At 34.7% G+C, this 27,788-nt stretch overlaps 1 protein-coding gene across 1 annotated transcript; it reads left to right on the forward strand.

Annotated features, from left to right (window-relative positions):
• Positions 1-16,293: 16,293 nt before the first annotated feature.
• LOC121453187 (enhancer of rudimentary homolog) lies at positions 16,294-25,294 on the forward strand. The gene is made up of 2 exons (XM_041659721.1): positions 16,294-16,465; positions 24,936-25,294. Exons 1-2 carry the CDS (start codon positions 16,294-16,296, stop codon positions 25,292-25,294), a joined length of 531 nt encoding a protein of 176 aa, XP_041515655.1.
• The last annotated feature ends 2,494 nt before the right edge of the window (positions 25,295-27,788 follow it).

Raw genomic sequence — 27,788 nt, forward strand, 5'->3', positions numbered from 1 at the left:
TCTGAAGTTTATCCAAAAACCATATTCTGAAAACATGGCAAGGGATGGGTCTGAACAAACTCTTGCCAGGGACATGAAAGGTGATTTATATTTCATGTCAATCTACTATGAAACCAGAAGTAAACACTGATGACTAAGGAAAAATCAGATGAGTATATTTCCTAGGTGCCTTGACACTAATTGAATTTCATTAGACATCTGTTAGGCTTTTTTTGAGAATATTTAATAAGAAAAGGTAATTTAAGCTTGGATTGAAAATTTGGGAGTAAAATCTGATGCCAGAATGGGGTAAACATTGAATAATTTGTGGGAGAGTAGACAGAATATCATGGCTTATCGTACTCTGCCTAAGATATACACAGAATATTTGCAATAACATATAGTAGAACCAAATCATCAAATATGAAAGCTACTGTATAATAAATTATTAATTATCTCATGGGAATTTTCATTAGTTCTTTGAGAATATTTTACATGGATATCAATTATATTCACCACCATCTCTCATCTCATTTCAGAACCTTTTCCTATTCACCTATTTCAGTTGTGTTCTCTTTCTCTCTATGTCTTTCTGCCTCTCTGTGTCTCTCTCTCTCCTCAACTCAAGTCTAGCTTTGCTGTCCAAATATCCATGGATATATGACTTTCTATGGGAGTCTGATTTATATAGCAGGTCTACAAACCTTTAGGAAATATTACTCTTCTCTTTCCAGAATCTGTCCTTAACCAATAACTACTCTTAACTTGTAGTAATAGGGACGGCAGGGCTGCATCCCCAGCACCCGGCCGCCCCTATGGCTAGCTTTACCCGAAATAATTACAGGGACACTGTATTCTTTTAGACACTGCTTGGCCCATTCTCTTCTAGGCTAATTCTCACATATTAATTTAGCCCATTCTAATCATCTGTGTGTAGCACCCCAAGGTGCGATTACCGGGAAGATTCTAGCCTATGTCCATCCTGGGTCGGAGCTTCATCCCGGGAGCGGGGCATGGCGTCTCTCTCAGGCGTCTGCTCCCAAGAGGAAAGCTGTCGAGACTGACCTCACTTCCTCTTCCTCCCAGCGTTCTATTCTGTTTACTCCTCCCACCTATCGTCTAACCAATAAAATGGGCCTAGGCAGTTCCTTTATTAGCCAATGACCTTCCTCCATCATTTCCCCTTTTTCGGTTTAAACAAACAAACAAAAAAAAAGGCTTTAACTTTAACATAGCAAAATTACATATAACAAAACAGTTATCAAGTAAAAGTTACAATAATCTTTATCATAACTAAGGAAAACTATAACTATAACTAACTATTCTTAACTCCATCAAAGGCTCCAGAAAGATATAATATTACCCAAGTAAACAAGAACTAAGAAACTTCAAACTCAAGAAATGACAAAGACATCTCGCTGCCTGGAAAGTCACCCAAAGTTCTTTTGTACCGTTGGGGCATCCATCTTCAGCCTTCAGGCCCATGGTATCCAGCAGACATTTCCATGAAGCAGGAAAATTCAAAGTCAGTTCAGTCACTATCTGTTGTGTCCTGCAGAATGTCTCGCAGACTCTTTCATGAATCAGGAACCCCGAAAGATCATCTCACCTTAGGCAAGTTCAGTAGTCCTCTCTCTGCGGGTTCTCTGTTTCCCGTTTATGCAGTAGTCCAGGCAAGAGCAGTTTCTTGCCCAAATGGCTATCAAACTCCATAAGGTGCCTCTTCGATGCCCATCTTCCTCTTGAAGTACATTGGTGCTGCCAGGAGCAGAGTGTCTCATTGTCATGAAAAGTCCTCAGTTTTTAAAACATTAAATGTCCTATTCTGTAATCTTTGAAAGACATTAAGAATGTCTATCTAAAATATATCTCTATATATCTAGAAAATCTAATTAACATGACTACAAGCTTTACTATTATCGATGATTATCCATTAACAACCTATATTTCTTAATTATACAGTACATATTTAAATGAACTACACAATCACAATACCTTAATCAAAATCAGAAACACTTATACATATAACAAAATTGGCCTTAAATCTCTATCAATAAAGCAAAATCTATATTAATGCAAATTATTCATATCTATATCATATCCCCCTTTAAATGTAGAAGAACATTTATAAACATTTTTTTTTGGGAATATGGGCACAGTTATTTCTCTCCAAACTGCTTCCTGCTGAATGGGGGCGTCGTTAATTAGGTCTTTCATGGTATAACCTGTGTGCTAGTTTCATCTCAGTTGGCAGTTGAGCGAAGCAATTTTCTGAAGGTGTTCACACTAACTCTTCAGGAGGGTGTGGTCCATCATACCAAATAGGAATAGAAGAAATGAACAGCGTCTCATCCTCTGTGAAAACAAAATAAGAAACTCCTTTCCAAAGTATCATATCCTTAGATCCAAATTCAAAATACCTATGTTGGATTAGTTCAGCAGCATTTATAAACAAATATCTTTTAGTAGCTTTTGCTCCTTCCTCAGCATTCAAACAATTCAAAGAGAGCATAATAGCATACAGTATCAAAATTCTCTGTGTATTTTCCATCTTTGTGCAGCTTTGTTTTAACCTCTATTTTGTTTATTTTTACTTTTAACTCTCTGCTGTTTGAGACAGGTTCTCTGTATCTTTGACCTGGAGTAACTCTGTAGACCAGGCTGTCTTTGAACTCTCAGAGATCCGCCTGTCTCTGCCTTCTAGGCATTGGGATTAAAGGCGTGTGCTACCACACCTTGAAGTCACAGAGGTCAATCACCCTCTGCCTTCCAAGTGTTGGGATTAAAGGTGTGTACTACCACACATAACAACCCTCTCCTTTTTTTTTTTTACTTTAAGAACTTCAACTTTTAGTCTGCATATATTTTTAACACACTTCAAACCATTTAGAAATTTTTTCTTTGAATCTCTCTTTACTGTATATCTCTCTTTTTCTGACCACACGAGCCTTTAAATTACGGAGCAATATGGGTAGGATTAAAGGCGTGGCTTTGCCAGCTAGATCCAGTCCATTCCTTAGCTTTCCAGCCTCATGGCTGAGGTACCGGCTAGAGCCCCGTTCAGTGCCACAAGTATACAGTGTTTCAATGTCCCTGCCAGCAAGCGAGCTTCAGCAGCCTGTGCTTGCAAACCGCACGAACCGCCTGCTTAAAAGAGTCAGAGTTTGCCCTGGCAGGACAGAACAGAAAGCTGCCATTTTAAATGGCGCAGCTTTTTTCCTACTACGGCTGAAAACCGAAAAGCATGCATTCAGCTTTTCGTCAACACCATTTAAGTGTTTCTTGGCAGGACCTCTTAATGAGCTGCAGGCTTTGCAGCTAAAGCTGAGTCAGGAAGCTTCTCTTAGAAGAAAGCACATGCTTGCCTCTAATAAGCAGAGCAGACCCGAGAACACAGCGAGTCTAGTTGCCATCAAACAAATCGTAGCACTTTACTCCAAATGTTCTATTCAAAAGCTCTGTCTCCTGCAGGAGCCAGACAGAGATTGCAATGGCGGCACAGCCCCAGGAAGTCGTGCTTTAAAATGACACAGCGTTTTTTTCTGCTACTGTTGCCAAATCAGGAGATCTCTCTACAGCACGCCACCAACAAACAGCAAAAATCTGTGTTAAACTCTCGCTCCCTTATTTTTAAGTCTTCTCAGGTTTTTTAAGTGGGTTTAGTTGTCCAGACGTCTGGGCGCCAACTGTAGTAATAAGGGTGGCGAGGCTGCATCCCCAGCACCCCAGCCGCCTGTTCAGCTAGCTTATGCTCCGAAATAACAACACACAAACTGTATTCATTTAAAAACTGCTTGGCCCATTCTATTCTAGGCTAATTCTCACATATTAATTTAGCCCATTCTAATCATCTGTGTGTAACACCCCAAGGTGCGCTTACCGGGAAGATTCTAGCCTATGTCCATCCTGGGTCGTAGCTTCATCCCAGGAGTGGGGCATGACATCTCTCTCAGGCATCTGTCCCAAGAGAAAAACTGTCGAGACTGACCTCACTTCCTCTTCCTCCCAGCGTTCTGTTCTGTTTACTCCTCCCACCTATCCTCTAACCAATAAAATGGGCCAAAGCAGTTCCTTTATTAGCCAATGACCTTCCTCCATCATTACCTCCCTGCCTTCTCCCTGCTCAGGTTTGGCTGGTTTGAGTTTACCCAGGTCTTGGGCATGCTGTCCCAGCCACTTATAATTCATACATGTAATTTTTACTGTGTTCAGTAAGCACTGTAGTCATTGTAATCATTCATCACCTCTATTCTTACAGTCAGTCTCTCCACCCCTTTTTCCCCAATGAATCCTGACTCTGAGGAAAACAGTTTTTAATATGAATGACCCACAGATATCTTATTGTCTACACCTTGAAAAATCATGTGTATATGTGGGTATCTATGTGATTGCATGCCACATGTCCATTGGTGTCTGTCAAGGCTAGAAGAAGACGTTGATTCTGAAGAGCCAAAATACAAGGAAATTGTGAGCCTTTTGATGCTTGTAATAGGAGCTGAACTATGGTTCTTTAAAAGTTCACTACAAGCTCTTAATATATAAGCAATATCTCCAATCCCATCATAAAATGTTTTAATAGATATAGGAAAGAAATACTCTGTCCTCTCCATAGGGTAAGTTGTTGCATTAATCATGTACCTGATAAGACATTTAACTCCTTACTCCATCACTAAGTAATGTGTGACTGTTGAAGGTGCTTCAAAAACACTCTGCAAAACAAAACCAATTTAATATGAGCAAACTGGTATTTGCTCTCTAGACTATACATGTCAGATGTTGTTCTAGACTCTCACCTTATTTACTTTACAGGAATATTTTTGATCAGACCCAGCTTTGGAGATTGTTATTCTCTTTTAAAAACTTAATTATTGGTGTGGTAGTAACTAGGCCATGAGGGCAAAGTCTTCAAATATCAGGCCTAACTCTCCCAAACAAGTCCCAGAGTGCTGAGTTTTTCACCTACATTGAGAATACAAATTGATCAAATGCAATTCCACGGAGTAGGAAATGTGCTTTTAGTGACAACAATCCAATGATGCTTTGCTCTGGTCTGATTTTGTTTCCAAAATCATAAGAAAAAGGTTGCTGGTTTTTGCAGCAACTATGACAGACTGAAGGGCTAATACATAGATTCTGAGTCATACTTTCAATAAGTATCTATCTATAAACATATCCTAAAAGATTAGAAAGAAACAGGGATTTCTTTCACATAAATCATTCAATATTTGATTATTGAAACCAAGCTATTAGATTTTAGCTTAAGTTTTCATATTACCCAAGTCATGTCACAAATATGAAAACAGATTATAAAGAAATTTTGTTGGTGTTTGTGCATCCTTTAGTATTATGATGGGACAGCTGATCAACTGTGTGCATAAAAATCTGTGCACAAAAGACCGGGATTAACATGGAATCTAAAAATAAAACTGTCCTCTTCACCTACAAAATTGAGGGGCTCAGGATCAAGGGGACAGAGGAATAACTGAATGCTTAGTGCCATACAGTCTTTTCACATGACTTTCTAAATTTCCTACAGAATGTTTCCCAATTTTAGCCAGAAGAAAATCAGACAAATATATCACAACAATTCTTCAGTTAGATAGTGACGTAAATAGAGGAGAGCATGCATACATAGCTGTGACAGAGTTTTAATTTCCAGAAGTCAGAGGATATATCATGTATCTCATGTGATGGCACAGTGAATAAGATGATGCTAGCTAACAGAAGACAGGTAAGGCAGACTTTCATGGGGATGGAGTATTGGACGCAATATCGGATGAATGCTTTCTTTTTCATCTTCTAATAGTATAGACTGTCCTGTATGCAAGCCACATTAACCTTTCTTTTATTTTGTATAATTTAAGGCATTTTGTTAGGACTTTGGCTTAAGAAATAGTACCAGTTTGAGAGAACGTTCTGTGTAGTATGAGCTTGAAGTCAGTAGAGTAAGGAATTCTTGAGATTTCACAACTCTCACAAACCAGTGGTTATCAGCAAGTGTTGCTCTGTGCAGTTTCAGTGTAATGAGCATGCTAACATTTCGGTATTCATTACACACTGAAAACTTCTCCATAATTAGGGATAATTGGCAATACAGAAAGTGGAAAGATGAAAACGGCTCTATATTCATCTTTGGCAAGCTGCTCTCCCAGCGTGCGCGGGGACAGGAGGGGTGGTGAGGAATTCACTCATGATCTGAACTGGTCAAGGATGTCTTTATTACCGTGAACTCCTCACACTCTGCACTTACAATATGCCTGCAATGTTTTCTTGGACTGTCCACAAAACAGTATATTGGGATTAAAGACCAATCACATTTCAACTATATTTAATGATACACTGTATCATTTTCTAAGTGTCAAGTCAATTAGCTTTAATTTGTAAAGTTATTTAAACAGCCAAGCCATTTATAACACACTATCTAAGCTAGAGCTCAATTTCTTGTTATATTTTTGGTGATACTATAATTAAGTTTAACACAATTTCATTTCAGAGATTCATTGTTATTATTGTTCAGAAGTAATCATCGGATTAGGATATTTGAGGAGTAATTTTATGCTGATACTACATTAAAAAGATATCTCTTTTGTCTCTAAAATGATTACTCTAAAATTGTATGGGATTATAGTCAGCTGTATTTAAAGCCATATCAGAATACCTCCCTATGTTATATGCATTTCTGAAAGTTTTATTGTTATTTTAATTTTTAAAAGATTAGTTTTCAAAATAAAATGACCCCTTCTGCAGCCTTTGCTCAATTTGTGAAGCTGTAAATACAAAATTGAGAGTTGTACATTCAGGCAGGCTTAAAAATATGAGTGCTTATTGCACAGTGTACAAATAATAAAATGAGGATCCATAAATTCAATATCAAGGGCACATAAAGAAATGGATCTTTCTTATTTTATTTTAGGTGGAATTATAACAACTGTAAATAAGACATAAAAATGGACATAAATGCATTTGAAAGTAAAGCAACCATTCTGTGGTAACCTCAGCACTGAGAAAGTAGACAAAATATTAGACTGGAATACAACAGTACTTTTAACAGGTGTTGAGGGCAAAATTATATTATCCACCTATAAAGAAGTAAAATTAGAATCACTATTGTATCTTCTACTGCAATCAATTCCAAACTAATTAAAAAAATTAATATAAGGATAAATGACTTAAACAACTAGGGGAAAGTATAGGGATGCTCTTTAAGGCTTTGAGATAAGCAGCATTTTTTTCTGAACAAAATTTCAGTAGCAATTAATCATGAACTAGTCCTGAATATCAACCAATGGGATGGCATGAAAACAACCATTTCCACATAGCAAAGGAGAGCATCAAGAGTCCATACAATGTGATACATCTTTACATGTCATAGTTTAGATGAGGGATTGTGTGGGAGGCCTTTCTGTCTATGTCTTGCTTTTATTGGTTAATGAATAAAGAAACTACCTTGGCCTATTGATAGGGTAGAATTTATGTAGGTGTGGAAAACTGGACAGAATGCTGGGAGAAGGAAGGCAGAGATGGAGAAGCCATGGATTCTCTGCTTGAGACAGATGCTGGAAAAATCATCTGGTAAGCCACTGCCATGTGGTGATACAAAGATTAAAAGAAATGGGTTAAATTAATATGTAAGAGTTTTTATTAATATGGTTTCTCTTTGATTATTTTGGGGCTGAGAAGCCAGGAACCAACAAGTGGGCCCTCCTCCTACAGAGGGACTGACATATAGAATTTAAAGACAACTGCAGAAATTAAATACCAAGGAAATAGAGCTGCCAACCAGAGAATAAGTTAATGAATTGAATATAAAGTTGAAAAAATAGAACATAAAGTAATAAAGATAGAGAGAAAGAAGGAAAGCTGGCAGGTACTCATTATAAAAGTGTTCAATATCCCCATTCCTCAGGGAGATATAAACTGAAACACCTTTGAGGTATCTTGTCCTAGTCAGAAGGGCTATCATCAAGAAAGGATGCAGAGAAAGAGATAGCCTTAGTCCTTGTTTGCATAGCTACAAACTAATCGTGCCATTATGCTCATCACTTAGGAAGTTCAGAAAAAAAGAGAAAGAAACAGACCTGCTAATGATGCCACTATTCCACTCCTGAATATATATGTACCCAGAAAACTCCTTATCCTATCATAAAGATATATGCCAATAGATGTTTATTGATGCTTTATTCATACTAGCAAAGAAATGGAAACAGCCTATTTGTTTTTGACAGAGGTTTCTGTTCCACCAGGTTCCACAGCCATTTAGTCCCAAATAAACACACAGAAGTCTACACTAATTATAAACTGGCCATCCTATTAGCTCAGGCTTCTTATTAACTATTATATCTTATAGTAGCCAATAATTCTTGTCTGCATTAGCCACATGGCTTGGTGCTTTCTTTGACAAGGAAGTCACATCTTGTTTCCTGTGTCTGGATGACAACTGCAGACTGAATCTTTCCTCCTCCCAGAATTCTCTTGTTCTCATTGCCCCACCTATATTTCCTGGCTGGCTACTGGTCGATCAGCATTTTATTAAAAATAATACAAGTGACGGGATAAAAGACCACGGTCCCACAGCATTTGTCTATCAACAGAGGCAAGGGAATTAATAATTTGGTAACATATAAAATGGGATATTATTCATATTTAAATAAATACAAATTACAAAATTTGCAGGAAAATAGATGACTTAGACTATGTAATGTTATTTAAAGTCATTGAATCTCAGGCATAAAAACAAAATAGCCTGTGCGTCCTCATATGTGGCTGCTAGCCTGTAATCTCTATATCAACATATGTAAATAACTTTAGGTGTGGATATACTACAACATGTAAGAAGGCAAACAAATACAGAAACAGCTGGTGTAAGGAAGTGCACAGTACAGGTAAATGGCACGTGAGTCTTGAAAGACAATATGAAATTAATTACTTTTCTTATTTAAACACTATTTTTCCACTTGCTTTATGATGTGTATGTGTATTGAAATGTAAATTACATAGATACTGAAAAATCCTAAATGAAGCTTTCAGTCTCAGAATACCTGTCCTAACTATAACGTTTAGGACTAGGCAAAGTTTGTTTACATGGTCACATTAATCTTAATCTATAATACTTTTGTATATGAAGTCACTTCAGTAAAATAATGGAACATATTAACACATGAACATACTAAATAGAAGTGGAGGAGTATAAGAGGAAAATACATGACACCAAATAGCTGAAGTGACATTCACAGTGTGTACACTCTGTTAGCAAATTGAAACCTGGGCTGGAGCCTTGTCTCTGTGGCTAGCAGTATCTACTGCTCTTGCAGACAACTGGATTTTGATTCTAAGTACTGCATTGGATACCTCACAACCACTTGTAACTCTAGCACCACAGCATTTGATGCCACAATGGGTATCAGCATGTAAATGCATATGTAGAGGTACAAATACATACACACTCACAGAATCAAAATAGGAGATACTTTATGTTGCCTGTGACTTAAATGTTTTATATTCCTTCGGATTTTCTGTGATCATGAGCATTACTGCACACTCAAGACTGGTCAAATATTTTCTCAATCTTTTATCTCAAAGTTGTTTTTCTAATTCCAACTTTCAATTGAATGCCTTATTTTAAGATGCCTATTTTACTGCTCCTCAAGAGAATGGTTGAGACAGAGGAATATCAGAGGAGACAGTCCACTCTCATTGGACTTCTCATCATGTTCTAGAAAACCTGATGAAGAGAAAAATAATGCCAACTTCTTTTTTATCCTTGTTTTCGCTCTAATAAACACATTGATTTTAGTGTCACACAGGAACTGTGTTCTCTACTATATTTTAAATTTAATCAAGCCGTGATTAATTGGGAGCTCCAAGGACTATTGATCCAATAATTCCTCTGAGAAGACTTTTGGATATACACAGATTTGAGTAAAACTTTTGTATCTCTCTTAGAGGAAGTGTTTGCACTCATCATAAATGGTTTCCTCAGTTCTTTTGAGTGAAGTTCTTTAGAGTTGAGATAATTCACTATTTATAAACTGGAAAGATAATAGTTTTGCATCATAAGGTCCACATAAAAATATTCCATGTTTTATGAAATCATATATGTTACTGAAACCTTCAGAGGTAAGGAGTCACATTTACTGGGAGTCCTAATTAGACTTAGAAAAGTACTAATTCTTCTGATTTAATGGCTTCTTTAAGTAACTCAAATCTTCATTCAACCATGTTCTCAAGGTAAGCATCCTAGCCAGACTTCTTTTATCTTGTTGTGTGTCTAGTCTCATGTTTCTGCCGTCTCTTGTAACTTTGTGTCATGATATAAATTCTTTTGCATATTTGGTCTTCAATTCCAAGTAATGATGTGTTGAATATTTATATCTAAAATATATCTTCAATGACAAAATTCTCAGGAGCTTTATAGACTAATGATAAGAATAAAAGGACTTGCAAGCTATGCAATCATAGATTTTCATTATGAAAGCATAAAAAAATATACACATAATAAATGGCCATGTTGGGCATGTCTTTTCCAAGTTAGAAAATTCCTCCCTTTAGAAGGGAGGAATTTAAGAAAGACTTTAGAAACTTTGGCATACTTTGTTTTGCTTGAGCTTTTTTTTTTTTTTTTTTTTTTTGGTTTTACGAAACAGGGTTTCTCTGTGGTTTTGGAGCCTGTCCTGGAACTAGCTCTTGTAGACCAGGCTGGTCTCAAACTCACAGAGATCCGCCTGCCTCTGCCTCCCAAGTGCTGGGATTAAAGGCGTGCGCCACCACTGCCCAGCTTTGAGCTTTTTTTTTATTTTATTTTTTAAAAACTTACTGGTCTTTTTCTTATATATTGTGTTTTTTTTTTAATTTTGTTGTTTTTATGGCTTTGTTTTTTCTGTGTGCTTCTTGTGCTTTTAATATTTTTAATTCTGTTTTTTTTATTTTACTTCTTGATTTCTAAAGAGAGAGATAAAGAGAAGATGAAGGACTGCTTGTTGGGAAGATGAGAAGGATCTGGGATGATTTGGGAGAAGAGACACATGATCACAATATAATGTATAATAATACATTTTCAATTAAAAGAAGATATACTGTCATATAAAGCTGATCTCTCATATACAAGCTTAGTAGTCACAACCAATGACATCACATGCTCTATTCATAGTAAATAGAGTTCAGGAGAAAAAAAAGCATTGCATGTATTAATACCTTACCCCATTGAGATATTCTCCTCTGCCATTTCTCATATGTGCTAATAAGATTACTATATGTAAAACCACATATGAATAGACTGCATACAATTCTGAGGAACAAAAATAAAGAATAAAAGAACTAAACAAAAAGGAAATTAGATGATAACCATAACACATACTTGAGATTCTCATAGAGGATATCTCACATAGTTGATTTGATTTTGAGTCACGTGAGAAAACTCGATTCAGAAATGCACATTAAAAGTTACTTTAACAGTGACACCAAAGTGTTCAGGATATCACCAAATAACTATTAATAGAAAAGCACTTCTATTTCTTAGCTTTTAAAGAAATAATTAGCAAGGATGTTCAAGTGGCTCTGTGGTAGGATATAAAGTCAATTGCTTGTATGTCCAAGAGTTGTACTTGGGTCACATGGAAATGCTATTTCTACTTTTTTTTGAAACCTCTAGATTGATTTCCACAGTGACCAGTTACACTAGCACCTACAATGTTTAAGTGTATTTCTTTATTCACAAACACACCAAAATTTTTGTCATTCATTTTAGTAATAATGGTGAGATCTGTATGCATTGAGATTTACTGTTTAAGTATGCTTAAATTGTATTTTTCTGCAAGCTTAAGATGTTGAGATTCTTTTTAGCTGTTTCCTAGATGTTTTCACTTCTTCTATTGAGAATATTCTATTTAATTTCATACCCTGTTCTTAATTTTTATGCTTTTATTTCTTCTATTGAGAATATTCTATTTAACTTCATACCCTGTTCTTAATTTTTATGCTTTCATTTCTTCTATTGAGAATATTCAATTTAATTTCATACCCTGTTCTTAATTTTTATGTTTAGTTTTTTTTTATTTGCATATTCTAGACTGTAATCATCTCTCCAATGAATGGCTAGAAAAGATTTTCTACTATTCTCTGGGCTGCCTATCCATTTACTTCATAGGTCCATTTGCCATAAGAAGCATTGTAAATTTCATTTGGTCTTATTTGAAGTACCATTGGACAGCTCTTCACAAAGTCCTTATCTGTGGTTGTAAGTTGAAGTGTGATCCATATTTTTTTTTATTTATCAGTTTCAGGTCTTGTGTGTGAGATCTTGAATTCATTTGAACTTATGATGTCCTTGATGAAAGATAACATCTATGTTCAATTTTCTACATTTTAAAAATCCAGTGGTCTCAATTTATTTATTGAAGATGGTGTCTTTTACTCAGTGTCTAATTTGACAACTTTGTCATAACTTAAATAAGTACAATTGTGCTAACTTATATCTGGATTTGAACTCTATTGTACTTTTCTTGTGTCTGCTTTTATGCCAACACCATACTGTTTTTCTGACTATGGTTCTGATACATAAATTTAAATGATGCATAATAATATTTACCTTTTGTTAACAATGATAAAAATTTTATTCTATATCTGCTGTCTTTAGTGCCTTTATATTTAAGTGAGGTTTGTATAGACTTTATAAAGGAGGAAGGCATATACAACGATCTCTCCAGAAACTGTAAAAAAATATACTCAAAAATCTTTTATACAGCCGGGCGGTGGTGGCGCACGCCTTTAATCCCAGCTCTCGGGAGGCAGAGGAAGGCGGATCTCTGTGAGTTCGAGACCAGCCTGGTCTACAGAGCGAGTTCCAGGACAGGCTCCAAAGCCACAGAGAAACCCTGTCTCGAAAAACCAAAAAAAAAAAAATCTTTTATACATAAAGACTTGCTATAGCTATGGTGGTAAATAGCATCACTGTAGGGGAATGTGTCAATTGAGTAGAAACTACATATTGCAGATGGGATGGGTCGGGAAGGAGACGGAGCAGAACTGATAAAAACACATGAGGAAACAAAAACAATGATGTGATTTGAAAAGGCAGTTAAAAGGCAAATTGAGGAAAACATTTCTGATATTACAAATTTCAGAAAGCTGTGGTTTAAAAGTTAGTTCTACAAGAGACGTATTGCTGAAGTGAAGAAAATATTGTTTCTTTAGGAAAATAATTTCAATAGAGTGGGAGTTCTAAGTTCACACTGAAATGAGTTCAGAAGAAAGTCGGTTATATACTAGTGTTTCTCAGAATATGTTTCTAGTTCTATTCATTTGCATGCAAATTTCAAGATGTTATTGTTTTTTACTGCTGAGTTGTACTCCATTTTGTAAATGTGCTACATTTTCTTTTATCCATGTTCAGCTTAGGGGCACCTTGCCTGTTTCCAGATTATGGCTATTACAAATAATGTTGCTGTGGACAAAACTGAGCATATGTCCTTGTGGTATGTGTGTGCATCTTTTGGGTATATGTCCAAGAGTGATATTTCTTGGTCTTGAGATAGATTGATTCCCCATTTTCTGAGAAAGCCCCATACTGATTTCCAAAGTGGCCATATGAGTCTGCAAAACCCACAGTGGAGGAGTTTTTCTCTTACTCTGTATTCATAGAGAAAAGAACAGGATGCATTTTGCATGAGTCTATTGTTAGCCAGCCAGAGTAAATCACTTGATTCTTTGATTTATCAACATCTCTATGAGGATAATGAAAAAGACATTAGTCATAGCCCATTAGCTACCAAAGACAGAAGTCTATATACTAATAACTTTAAAATATGTATAACTCATTTAAAAACTGTAGTTCAGTTTTAGCTTAATCTTTATCAGTGACATTTGAAATGATCAATAACTAATTTGATCAATATATCAATAAAGCAACAATTGAATTTTACTAGTGTATCCCATGGATATTACTTCATTGACTTTAATCTTTATCCAAATAATATCTTTAATATGGACTTAATATACAATAAAACCTACTGATATGTAGAATGTAGTCAGAAGAGAATTCTGGAAGAATCATAAAGATCAGAGTATCCAAATGGAAATCTGTAGTAATTATTTGGCAAGAAGAAATCAGTGCTTAGACATGATGGAATGTATCTAAGAAGATTTGAGTCTGGATAGCATGTGTATTAGTCAGGGATCATGAAAGGAATAGAACTGATAATTTTAATATATATATATATATATACACACACATATATATATATATGGTGATACATATTTTATATCCAATATCTGTATGTTATATATTGATATATCTATATATATTTAATAAATCACTCATCCACACACACATAAGTGTGTGTGTGTGTATGTGTGTGTGTATATGTATGTGTGTGTGTGTTTATGGAACTGGCTTACAGGATGTAGTTCCAGGTTTCCAGCACTGACTCACAACTGAAAATTAAGTATCTGGTAGCTATTCAGTAGCTGTTCAATACAAGAGAGTTATTTCATAAAATCTTCTTGTTTTCAGTCTACATTGGAACTGTGAGGAAATTAATTGTATTCATATTGTGCTTAGCAACAGGATACACAAACTGCCGAACAAGAGTGTTGACAGGCAGACGAAGATTAAAGTATTCTTCTCATATGGCATTTTATGTGGACTGTCATTAAAGATGTGGCCTTGATCTAGGGTGAGTCTTCTTTCTTCCTAAAATCTGACTGAGAAAATCTCTTAAAACTGCACCTAACAGCTTAGATTTAGTTGATTACAGATGCAGTCAAATTGAGAACACAACATTAATTTCAAAGCAGGTTTCCTGTATGTCACATCTAAGAACAGAGCAAGTTGCTGGTAAAATCAAGCCTAGAATGCAGGACTTAGTTTGTGGAATTTGAGCTAACTACATATACACAATACGGAGCATCTATAGCTCCACATAGCTGCTCCATACATGAGCACAGGAAGCACTGTATTGTGTTGCTGCAGAAGACAGAGGATTAAAAGCCAGTGTGACAACTTGAATCCTGCTAAATCTTTTTTTACAGTGTCTTCCTTTTTATTAATTAAATGAGTTATGTATCAGTTTCACAAATTTTTCACTAATACATTCTGGTTACTCTGATCCTTGTCTTCTATAAAGTTCTTCCCAGTACAGTTAACTCTCCTTCTTTCTCCTCGTCTATCCCTGTTTAATGCTCATGCTTTTTTGTTTTGGCAGGGCTGTCTTTTGGTAATGAACTTTTCTATGAAGAACAGTGGGTTCATCTCTAATGAGCTTCTGATGATTTTTGTATAACTCAAATATTTTCATTCACCTGAACTTTTTCAATCCATAGTGTTGTAGCAAACACTATTAATTTCATAATGCAGAAGATAAAGAGAGGAGAACTGAGACTTCAAGGTCAGGCAGAGCTACAGTATGAGCTCTTATTTATACATTATATTTCAGGTGTACTTCCCTCTGCATCGAGTGAACTCATTAGTAGCTGAAAATATAGCAAGAATTTTGTCAAATATTCATACACTGTGTAAAAATATATTGCTGCAGTTGGTGTAATAAAAAGTTGAACGACCAATAGCTAGGCAACCAGAATTTCCAGGCAAAGAAAAAACTCTAGGAAGAAGGTGGAGTCACCAGGAAGAAGTGTAGGAAGCTGTTTGAGCAATACGGACAGATGAGGTCACCTGCAATGTGACACTTTATAGATTAAAAAAAAATGGGTTAAGTTATAAATGCTAGTGAGTCAAATATAGGCTAAGATAAAGCTTTCATAATTAATACTAAGTCTCCATGTCATTATTTGAAGGTGAATGTTACAGAGGAAGTCTTATTACCCAGGCAATCATACCATTCTGGGATAGCATCTAGCATAGCTTTTAAGACTAACACCACACTCTCCAATTTTTCTCATTGCTGTTCTCTGTACTCTCCCATCCTTTGTCACCAAGCTTTGTGATTTTCCTAGTTTCATTAGTACATATTAATTGCAATTAACTAATGAGCTTCAGTATTACATTTTAAACATGGATTCAATATGTTTAAATCCTTGATTTCATGTAATTCTCCCCACTCCCACTGTTCCACTTCCTTTGCCTCCAAGCCCTTATTCTATTTTTGTGTATTTCCCACATTGTTTGGTTTTGATTTTGACTATCATTTCTTTTTGCTTGTCAAGCCCTCCAGGGTCATGTGGTACTAACAAGTTGATAGTACTATAGATTTGCTTCTCGAATTTGTACATTACTTTTGATACACTGAAGATGTTATTGCCCAAATGTGGTTTTATCGTGCTGGTTTGCTTCAACCAGAAACATCTTCCTCCTTATTAGGCAAAATGGAATTCAAAATTATAGACTTTGTTGTAGCAGCATTCAAAGTGGTGAGCAGTTCTTCCAGGTCCATCAAGGGTCTGGGCCAGTTCTTCTATGCCTACACCACTGGGGCCATTTCTCTCATGGCCACTGGTGGTAATGCTGGTCATGGATATCAACACAGACCCAGCTATGGTAGGACCACAGACACACAGACAAGACCTCTGGCTACAGGTTATAACTTGGGCCCACAATGCTTGAGAGCTACCATGATCCTTGCCTGAATGGGGTGGTCCTCGTGGAAACCAAGACTGACCAACTCAACTCCCATTCAGGCCCAATTTCAGGGCTTTGCGTTGGCCCTGGATCAACAACTATACCATCTATGACCCTCTGGAGTGGATTAAGTCACTAGTCATGCAGAACCATAGCAGCAGACTCTCCATGACTCTAGACAACAGAATGATATCTGACAGACCATCTATTGGAATGACTAACACTGTTTTCTGAATACATATGAACAATAAAGATATTTGAGATGAAATCACAAGACACAAAGAAATCCCATATTTATATAAAATAATTTGTTTGTCTTTCTCAACACAGTATTTTCTAGTGTTTCATTGTTTAGAGCTATAGATTTTTTTTTGGCAATTTCGTTCTGTGCTTCAGACTTGAGGAATGCTCGTTATGTGTTTGTTGCTTTGACATGGGATTTCATAGCCAATAGCATTGTCTAAGCAATATCCCCCTGGCTTCATATTCCTGAGTGCTAAGATTATAGCTGCGTACTACCTAACTGTTTGCTCTAGGCATGAGGCTCATTGTTTTCCTCTTCACAAATTCTTTATAGTTATTAATCAAATGAATTTAACTATTTATTCTACTAATCTACATTTGGTACTTTATTACATTTTCTACATTAGTTTCACTCGAGAACGTATTCTATTTTATTTGAGATCTTGGCTCACTTTCTATGGTTGAAGCTGTCATCAGAACTTGTCTACCTAGTGCTGCAACTTAGATTGAACACTTACTATGGGAAAACCATCTGATAATACAAATGCTTGAATTCTATTTCAAATAACTGTAACAATAACTCTTTAATATTGTTGAAATTTGCTGGAATCATATTAGCAAGAATGACAATTTATAATGAAGTCTAATTCATACAACATCATTCTTAACTACTATGTGACATTTTCTCCATGACGACATGGTCAATTTACTTGTATAAGTGTACAAGATATATGTAATAATAATAATAATAATAATAGTAATAATAATAATAATAAACTCTGAGAAATCACAGTAGGATAAACAATAGATATATGCTGATTTGTTGACAAATGTTTTCTTTTAGGTATTCAGCATCCTTCTTGAGAAGATACTATTTGTATAATTAAAATACTATCTAATTCACTAGGAAATTTTTGTTCAGTGTATGAGTTGGGAAAAAGACATTGGAACATATTATTCAATTGGAAATAGTTTGGCTATTTTTATGTAACAAAAAGATAAATTGAATTATGATGGCCTTAAAATATCAAATAATAGTAAAATTAGCCTTAAGAAATTGAATAAGGAAGTCATAGGGAACAACGTGGAAGAGAGACAACATAAGAAATTTAGATAATGCTCACAACTGACTTAGTCACATTTTTTTTCTTATTGATTCAATACAACAGAGGTTAGGTTTAGGTATAACTATGCTTCCTTTAAAAAGATAGTGGTACACAGAGGGAATTCATCAAAGAAGCAAGCCTACACATGAAGCAGAGTAATAGCTGAAGGAAAGCTGAGCTCAATTTAGCTTTCAATGATTCCTTACTGTGAATTTTTATGTAAATATTTAGTGCTGCTACAAGAAGAATGTATTCAGATGGGATTCTTTGAATCAAACTCCTAAACCTACTACTGTTGGTTAAGTAGAACATTGGGGCTAGTTATTGCTCAATATAACTCTTATCAATATTTTCATTATCTCACAAATCCTCTTTACTCAAAGAGAGTTTTATAAACTTAGGCAGGTTATCCCATCATTTAAGAAAAGCATTACTTTTGTGTGTGATTTTCTTTTTGGTTTTAAATCACTTTGATAGAATCTAACCAATGTATAAGACACTGTCTATTATATGTGTATCACTTAGTAATTTGCTTTTTCCTATTTTTAATGTTTTATGCACACATGCTTAATTTTCATAAACATACAACCCTTTTCAAATTAGAATACATTCTTTCATGAACTAATATTTCATTTTATGGCTTTTGTTATCAATGTTTTCTTTTTTAAGTTTAATTTGAATACTTGATGCACGTTAAGTAAAGTCTTCAAAAGAAACTCAGGTTTCTAAACCATTATTTAAGATAATTACATATGCTTCTTTAAAATTCTTTTACCTTAAACAATGCATTTAATCTACATAACCTAAATAAACTAAATAACCTATGACTGTTTATTTCAATTGGCAAAATTATACTTTTGAAAGAATATTTTATGCACAAAAGACCACCTTAAGTTATTGAATGTAGCAAAGACATTCATTCATTGTCACTCAATTTGACTTTCTCTGGAGACAATAGCCGTGGACCATAGAATAATGACCACATTCAGTCGTAGAAGTTGCCTCAATAGAATTTTTACATTACATGCAGCAACTTAGCAGCTATCAGCACAACATATTTGGTTAGGGTAAATATTATGTTCTTACTTTCTTGTAATCTGATATTTTTATTATTTCAGTATTTACACCATATAGAATAACTGAAATGTTTCCACTATTTTAAGTATTTGCTGAATGTAAAGTTGTTGGCAAATATAAATATTACTGTTATTTCAGAGAGTCTTATTAACAGATGCAAATACCTCAGAGAAAGTTAAAATTGGATCAAGAGGGTACATCTGCTCCATAACAACTCACTCTTGTTCACCTGCTGTTGTCCTTAATTGGAGCTTTAAGGGTACACTACTTCTGAGATTATATTTCTGTCTACTGCTGTCATTCTGTCCCAGTTCCACATTAGGTTTGAGTGATATAGCCTTTGACAGTTTTCTGTCAGTCTGACATGCTGATAGCGATGGCTCCTCTTCAAACTGATTAAAGATTTATTATTTTCACTAAACCAAAGATTTCTTTTCTGTTTCAGTCAGCTCTATCCCTGGGGTATCCAAGGATAATATGATTGTAATTTTTCTCAGAGTTCATCCTTTCCATTCTCATGCCTGAGGGAGGAACTCTCACTGCTGTTCTTTATGAAGGAAAGTTTCATTTAACATATCCTGAAAGTCTCCAAAGGTCTTTCAAAACTTTACAATGCATGGTATAGATTTTGTAGTACTCTAGACATGAAACGTATTCTGTTTTACGATGGAAGCACATACATAGGTGGCATGAATTTTCAAATACTTGATTTTTTAAGATCATTTAAGACATCAAGGAAATAGTTGCGAAAATATGGTATCAGTCACAAACTCATGGTTTTGTTTCCTTATATTCCAGAATTTGCATATATGAATTTGGTACTATTAATTTTGTTGTTGTCATAATAGCTATCATTTATTGGCTTTATTAGTTATTTATCTTCTGTTTATGAAATGAAGACAAGTGACAATATTATCATTGATTCCTTCCCAGAACTCTGGAGGATTTATCCTTTCTTTATAACCAACTTTCGATGTGTTCTGGAGAATTAGGAAAAGGCATGAGGTCATATAATAATGATAAACTATCTTTTTTGAAGCTCATTATTTCTAAATTAATTTTATCCTTAATATTTAATGATTTTATATATTTCAAGTAGAAGAAAAATCTCATTTATCTAGAGCTTCTCATAGTGTAGATATTTTAATTGCTTTATAAATGACTGTGATAGCTTAATGATCTTGAAAGCAAAACCGAATCATTTTAAAGCTTAGCACTTCATGCCATTTCACTTCTCAAAGAAGTTAGTACAGCTTTGGGAATAAGGCCATTTCTTTCACTTATTACCACTTGCTGTATGTTTGTATTGATTCTAGTTGCAAAGATAATCTTGCAGTTTCTAGTGGTATTTGTCTCTGTCTCTGACACATGGAAATGCTGTATTTATGGCCATGTGTGTTTAAATACACACAGAGTGAGACTGTATCTGGATAACTCCTAAAAGTTTATGTTTTATTAGATGGTTATTGATAAGGACAAACCTTTCTAGAGTTGCTTGCTGTTTGTTGTTTCAATTGGAGAAAATTACATTTTATTGGACTTTAGTTGTGGGAGGCAGTGAAAGTGAAGGAAAAAGTGAGGAGGTCATAGTAACATACCCAATTAAGTACTGCACGAAAAATATATGCAGTGAGTACTTTCAAATCACATTAGGCTCTGCTGATTCAATAAGGTATTCACTCAGTCTATCCCACTAATACATTGCATGTTAAAGTATTGTAGCTCTCAAACTTATCAAATAATCATGCTAATTTTCCACAGAAATTATCACTGTAATGACAATCTATTTTTAACTCGAGAGAAATATTAAGGGTGTAACATACTCACACATAATCGTAAAATACACTGTTTGAATGAAATGCTATTTATATTTATATCTATCTAATAAGTAAAATTAGTCTTGAGGGTTTGAATGAGAATGAATCCTGTAGGTCCAAATATTTGCATTATTGGTTCCCTAGTTGGTGGAAATATTTCAGAAGGATTAGTAGGTGTGGCATTATTGAAGGACGTGTGTAAATGAGGGTGGATTATGATGTTTCAAAAGACTTCTGTTTTTCCAATCTGTCTGTCCCTATGTGTCTGTATCTGTCTGTCTCTGTGTTTCTCATTCTTTGTTCTCCTTGCTATTTCTTTTTTTAAAACTTTTTAAAATTGATTTTTCTTGAGCTGTACATTTTTCTCTGCTTCCAACCCTTCCTCTCCCCTCTCCTCCTACCCTCTCCCATGGTCCCCATGCTCCCAATTTACTCAGGAGATCTTGTCTTTTTCTACTTCCCATGTAGATTCGATCCATGTATGTCTATCTTATGGTCCTTATTGTTTTCTAGGTTCTCTGAGATTGTGATTTATAGGCTGTTTTTCTTTGCTTTATGTCTAAAAGTCACTTTTGAGTAAGTACATATGATGTTTGTCTTTGGGGGTCACTCAATATAATGTTCTCTAGTTCCATTCATTTGCCTGCAAACCTCAAGATGTCATTATTATTATTATTATTTTGCTGTGCAGTGTCTATTGTTTAAATGTACCAAGAAATTGGTCATCAAAAGAACAAATAATCCAGTAAAAACATGGAATAGAGACATAAACAGAGAACTCTCAACAGAGGCATTTAAAATGGCTGAAAGACACTTAAGATAATGTTCAACATCCTTAGTCATCAGAAAAATGCAAATCCAAACAAGTCTGAGATTTCCTCTTACGCCTGTAAGAATGGCCGAGAACAAAACACTGGAGAGGATGTGGGGTAAAAAGAATAATGTTGCATTGCTGGTGGGAGTATAAACTGGTACAGACCCTTTGAAAGTCAGTATGACAATTTCTCAGAAAATTAGGAGACAACCTTCCTCAAGACCCAGAAATACCACTTTTGGGTATATACCCAAAGGATGCTCAATTATACTACAAGGACATGTGCTCAACTATGTTCATAGCAGCATTGTTTGTCATAACAAGAATCTGGAAACAACCTAAATGCCCCTCAACCAAAGAATGGGTAAGGAAAATGTGGTACATTTCCACAATAAAATTCTCCTTGACTTTCATTCCATCTGTTTCTGTGTCGCTGTCTGTCTCACTCTCATTTCTCTCTTTCTCTCACTGTCTGCCTATTATTTACAGACCACTATTTAATATCTTTGTTGCTCCACCATGCCTTTGTTCTGTCATCATGACTTTCAATTCTCTGAAACTATAAGCCCAAATTACGGACTTTAGCTTATACTTTGCCTTAATCATGTTTGATTTACCAATAGAAAAGTGATTAAGACAACATTTGTTTACACAACAATTAAAAATTCAGCTACACAGTGTAGGTCCTATCTGTAATCCCTGTTCTTCAAAAGCAGAGCAGAAAAATAATTGCAGATTTGAGAAGGGCTGGTTCAAATCAGTATTATAGGCATAGTCATGATCACAGAGTAGGGCATTGTCTCAGTAAGAAAAAAAAGAGAAAGAAAAGAAAGAAAGGCAGAAATACAGGCAAAAAGAAGAGAGGGAGGGAGGAAGGGCAGGAAGGAGTGAGGGAGGAAGGAATGAAGATTCGTTAATGAATTTATTAATTAATAAAATTTATTAATAAAATAATCAGAATTTGATTTGAGGAGAAGAATTTATTATTTTGTAAATATCTATAATTTCAAGCTTCTATAAGACAGTAGGTCTTTATATTAGTTATATATTAGAAACAGCAATTATATGAAATTTGCCATGATATTACAACTTAACAAATTAGAAAACTTTTGCATGAAGAACCTCATTTGGAGAGAGTCTAATGATATGTACAACCTTATAGTTCAAAAATTCAGAATAAAGTAAGGTTTGTTACCATATTTGTTAAATCCTAGAATATGCCCCATTTTTACTGAGATGGTACCTTCACCTTAGCACAGAAATTCTGCTTTCATATTTGGAATCAAAAATGAAACTCATGAAAACATTTGGTACCTGAGTCTTATATTTCATCTCAACATATGTTCTTACCATACATCTAGATAATGTTTAATATATAAGATTAATATATAGTTAATAATATATTAATAATATATAATGATTCGTATTTATACAGAAACCAGGGACCTACTGTTTTCTTTATTCAGTATTAAAGTAATGATGTTACACACTCTGTATTGATGCTATCTAAAAATAAAGAACACGTTCACACGTGTACTTCCACATATAATGCATATCTTGAAGTATATTGCGAGATAATATTAAAATATTCATTTATTGACATAAGTATCATTACAAATTCTTCATACATAAAAGTGAATCAAGTTAACAATAAAATAAATTTTAATCATTCCATTAGCATAATTTTCTGGGCCACTTAGAGCATTATTTTGTTTTATATTTACAGCTAAAATTTTATTAATTAAATTTTAGTGTGAACAAATATACTATTAAATGTACATAAATTATGTTAAATTTTATCCAAACTATCAAAATAAAGAGAAGTGTTTATTGAGTTCTAACTCTGATTAAATAATATTTAAATGTGAAATAAGCCCTTATATTGGCAAAGAGTAATGCACCCACATGTCAACTTGACAGATCAAGGAGCCTCTGGTGTGTATTCATTCACTTGTATAAATCACATACTCACTTCTGATTTCAACATGACTCAGGAAGTTTGTTATCTCAGTGATTTCACCATTGTTTCTTAGAATGTCAGTTGATGGTTTCATGGTCCTTTATCTACTACAGTTTACCTTGGTTTCTATCACCTTATTTTGTTCTAAATAAAAATAAAATTACAAAAAAAATTCCTCCCTGTAACAGGAAAATAAACTATGCTTTCAAAATGCTGATAGACATTTTGTGTGACATATTTTACATGATAGGGAAATATTTTATACTTTTGCTATCTTGAAATTTGTTCATATTTTTGTCAATGAATAATGCACGTTTGTGGGGGTCAAGTAAGGACCCAATATAGGCATATTTGAAGCTATGTTAGAAGAAATATTTTTCCCATATATGTCATAATGGATAATTATTAGCACTCCAAGTAAAACAAGGAAATATCATTTCATACTACATTTACTTACAAAACATAAACATTTTCCTTTATTTAAAATTCTGATTTTATTTATATTAACAAATGATTTCTACATGCACATATGAAATACTCTGCAAGCATTCTGTATTTATTCCTGATTATAAGTATGCATAAGATAATTGAGGCAGCCAAACCAACTTAACTAAGGAAATAGTGAGTCCTATGTGAGCCATTACTTGTTACATTCTCACTACTATAAAAAAGCAGCATCTCACAATGCAGTCTTAAGAAAAATTGACTTTGGTTACCAGAGTGCAGATTCAGTTTGTCACTTCTGAGATGAGGCCTTGGTTGGAGTATGAGGCTTCTGTTCCTCTTGTCTGCAGACAAGCAGGAAGAAATGAAGGTTTGTGTTACACTCGAACACTCCATTTTGTTTCTTGGATGGTGTCAACAACATTCACAACTCAACTTGACATAGGATAGGACATGGCACATTTCTGTCAGACGTGGAGTTGTTGCCTGTGAGGATCCATCCCTTCCTGGCTTGATGATGATAATTGATGGTGGACAGCAGAACTTCCACCGTTTTTGCATGACTTTCTGAATCTGGCAAGCAAAGGTAAGGATGTTCATTGTAAAACGCAAGACTTTGGAATAGCAGCTGGAATGAGATTTTTGGTCTAGCAGGCCCAGAACATTTTAATGTGCTTATTTAAACTTTATGTCAAGTTATACTGAGTGAAAAAAAAAAACTGCTAAAACATAGAGATGCTATCGTAGAAGACCCTAAGTGGTAGCAATACAATATGCTTGAAACAAATCAATTACATTACAAATATACTCTTGAACAAGGAAGGAGTTTGAATAGAATATATTTTCAGTTAAAAAATGGAAATAGGCCCCTTCCCGATGCTGAGACCCGGGGCCTGACTGTAGGCCCCAGACCTGGTCCACCCTGCAGCTGCGCGCCCGCCGGCTGCTGGGAGCGAGTCTCACAACATTTTGCTGGTACAGCCTACCAAGAGGCCAGAAGGCAGGACTTATGCCGACTATGAGTCTGTGAATGAGTGCATGGAAGGTGTTGGTAAGATGTATGAAGAACATCTGAAAAGAATGAATCCCAACAGCCGCTCCATCACATACAATATCAGTCAGTTGTTTGATTTTATTGATGATATGGCAGATCTCAGCTGTCTTCTTTACCGAGCTGATACACAGATATATCAGCCTTCTAAGAAAGACTGGATCAAAGAGAAGATCTACGTGCTCCTTCGTCGACAGGCCCAACAAGCTGGGAAGTACTTGAGTTGGAAGCATTAAGGGCTGGAGGTGGGCTTTGGAACAGGTGCATACAGCGTGCTGTAGTGAACATTTTGTGTGATATCAATCCTGTTTCCATTTTGTTACGCTAGAACCAAGATTGAATGTATGACATGGAACATGAACAATATTTTCATTCTAAAACCCACCATTATTGCCCCTTTACTCTTTTTATTTGTTTTTTCACTTAAACATTTTTATGATAATCCGGAGAGAAAGTGTTCTTTGCCATTTAAGGTTGGTTCCAGACCTTGAAACTGTTGGTGTCCGCTTTACAACAGCGAGTGCACTAACCCATTGGGGGGGGGGGGGGGCAGTGACAAGCTTAGTTATGTCCTCTGGGAAAGTCTTAGTGAAAATAAAGAAATGTTCTGTAAAAAATAAAAAATGGAAATAGAACAAATGGAGAATTTTCCAACATAGAAACAAATTAATAAAATTCACTGTAAATTTAATAGTAGACAGGTTATACAGCAATTATTTACACAAATATGTAATAAATTAACTATAAAAATTGTTTTAAAATAATGAAATAAAAGATATTTAATCTGGAAAATATTAATAGAAAAAACAAAGCCTATTTATTTTTCATGTTTGAACAATGCTAAAATTTGAACCCTCAACCTTGTTAATGTTTGGCAAAGATTGTACCATTGAGTTACATCCTAGGAGTGAGTTTTGAGTGTTCAAAATATAAAGGATATTTCTTCTGAAGAAATAGATATAGCATTCAATGATATTATGGAGTGGGGCAAATTGTTACTATAACTACATTAATACTGTCAATTAGGTGTCCAATATAAATGAAATGATATCAATAAAATCCATATAATTTAGAGAATTCAAAAAGATTAAAAATTTTAATTTTTGAAAGAAAAATGTTTTTTTTTTAAATTCTACAATATTTTATAGCAAAAATAAATAAAATGGAGTGTGAAGTGGCTATTTCAAAAGAGAGATTGTGGCCAGCATGATGGATTAGTGGGTAAAGGCACTTACTGCCAAAAGTGACAACCTGTGTTTGATCCCTGGGGCTCACAAAGTAAAAAGCCTGCCCAAGCAAATTGTCCATTGATCTAGAAATGCCGTTCATATCATATTTACAGTTATAAAATAAACAAATAGATATTTTAAGTAAAAAATAACTAATAATATACCAAAATCTTGCCATGCACTTTTAAGAAAAGAAACATGCTCCATACATTGTCAGTTTGTGTAACATACAAAACAGAAAATGAATTTTAGCACTATCCATCTGTTATATGATTACCAACATCCAATTGCCTTTATTTGCTCATCTACACAATAACAATAATGATACACCTTGAAGACACATTAGTAGGATCAGTGATGTTACACTGAAAGCACAGAGTCTTCTTGGGAACTGCAATTAGTAGCTATAGAAAGAACATTGTGTTCATTCAAAAATAATCATGTTTCAGCATTGAAGCAATGATTTATCTAAACACTGCTCACTTTGTGCTTATGTGCCTTAATGAAGGCCTAATTTAATCTAGTTGGATATTAAAAACATCTAATATTGTTCCGAGGAAATGATTAGCTTGGATAGAAATGTGAGCCCTGAGGGTTTGGCAGTTCATCACATAGAAAATTATTTATTGCCTTGCTAAAGTAAAACAAAACAGAATCTTGCTACTGATGTTAGGAGATTCTATGATAACAAAGTTGCTGCTTTGCTGTTCATGCTGCTTTGTCTGAAGCGTCAATGGTAACAGGATTTTTTTGATCTGTTAGAGATGATGGATGTCACAGGTTAGAAAGGATTTTTAAGTGTAAATAGTGATAAATGTTGTGTTTTGCTCTTTGCCCCTGGTTTTCCCCCTGGAATAAACATTTTTATACAGTCTTTAAACACCTGTGGGGAAAAAGAAGAATAGTAGGCAGTGGAGTATTCCTGGATCAATCAACCTCAATCTTTTATTTAATATCTTTTTGTTTTCAAAACAAGGTTTTATAATCCTACAGTAAGAATAGAGTGAGAGTAGCAATTAAATCCTTTAAGTAGAATTTCATTTGGAACTCTGGGATTTGTTGTTAAATCGGAACATTCCGTTAATTTCTCAAAACACAAACACACACACATGTATCCACACACCCACTCATGTTTGCATGAATATTATGTATATCTGTGTATATGATGTGTATGCAGGTGTGTCTACACATGTTTATGAATGTGTCATATATATGTATATTATATATTCTATGTAGCATACATAAATGTATATGTATGTGAATATGTACATCATGTATATCGTATGTATGTGTATACATATGTATACACGTATGTTTATATAACTGTGTTTACTACTTCAATATAGACCTGGATTATATGAGGCACATACATTTAAACCATTGATGTCCATATCAAATAGAACATGACCTTTATTTCTTAAAAATGTATCATATGTCTTCATTTTACTGGTTGTACTTGGTAAATAAGGAAAAATATGAAACAAAATGTATTTGTATCAGG

The sequence above is a fragment of the Microtus oregoni genome, unplaced genomic scaffold, assembly GCF_018167655.1.
Source record: "Microtus oregoni isolate MIOR12 unplaced genomic scaffold, Mior012 000011F_ref0000422, whole genome shotgun sequence".
Lineage (NCBI taxonomy): Eukaryota > Metazoa > Chordata > Mammalia > Rodentia > Cricetidae > Microtus > Microtus oregoni.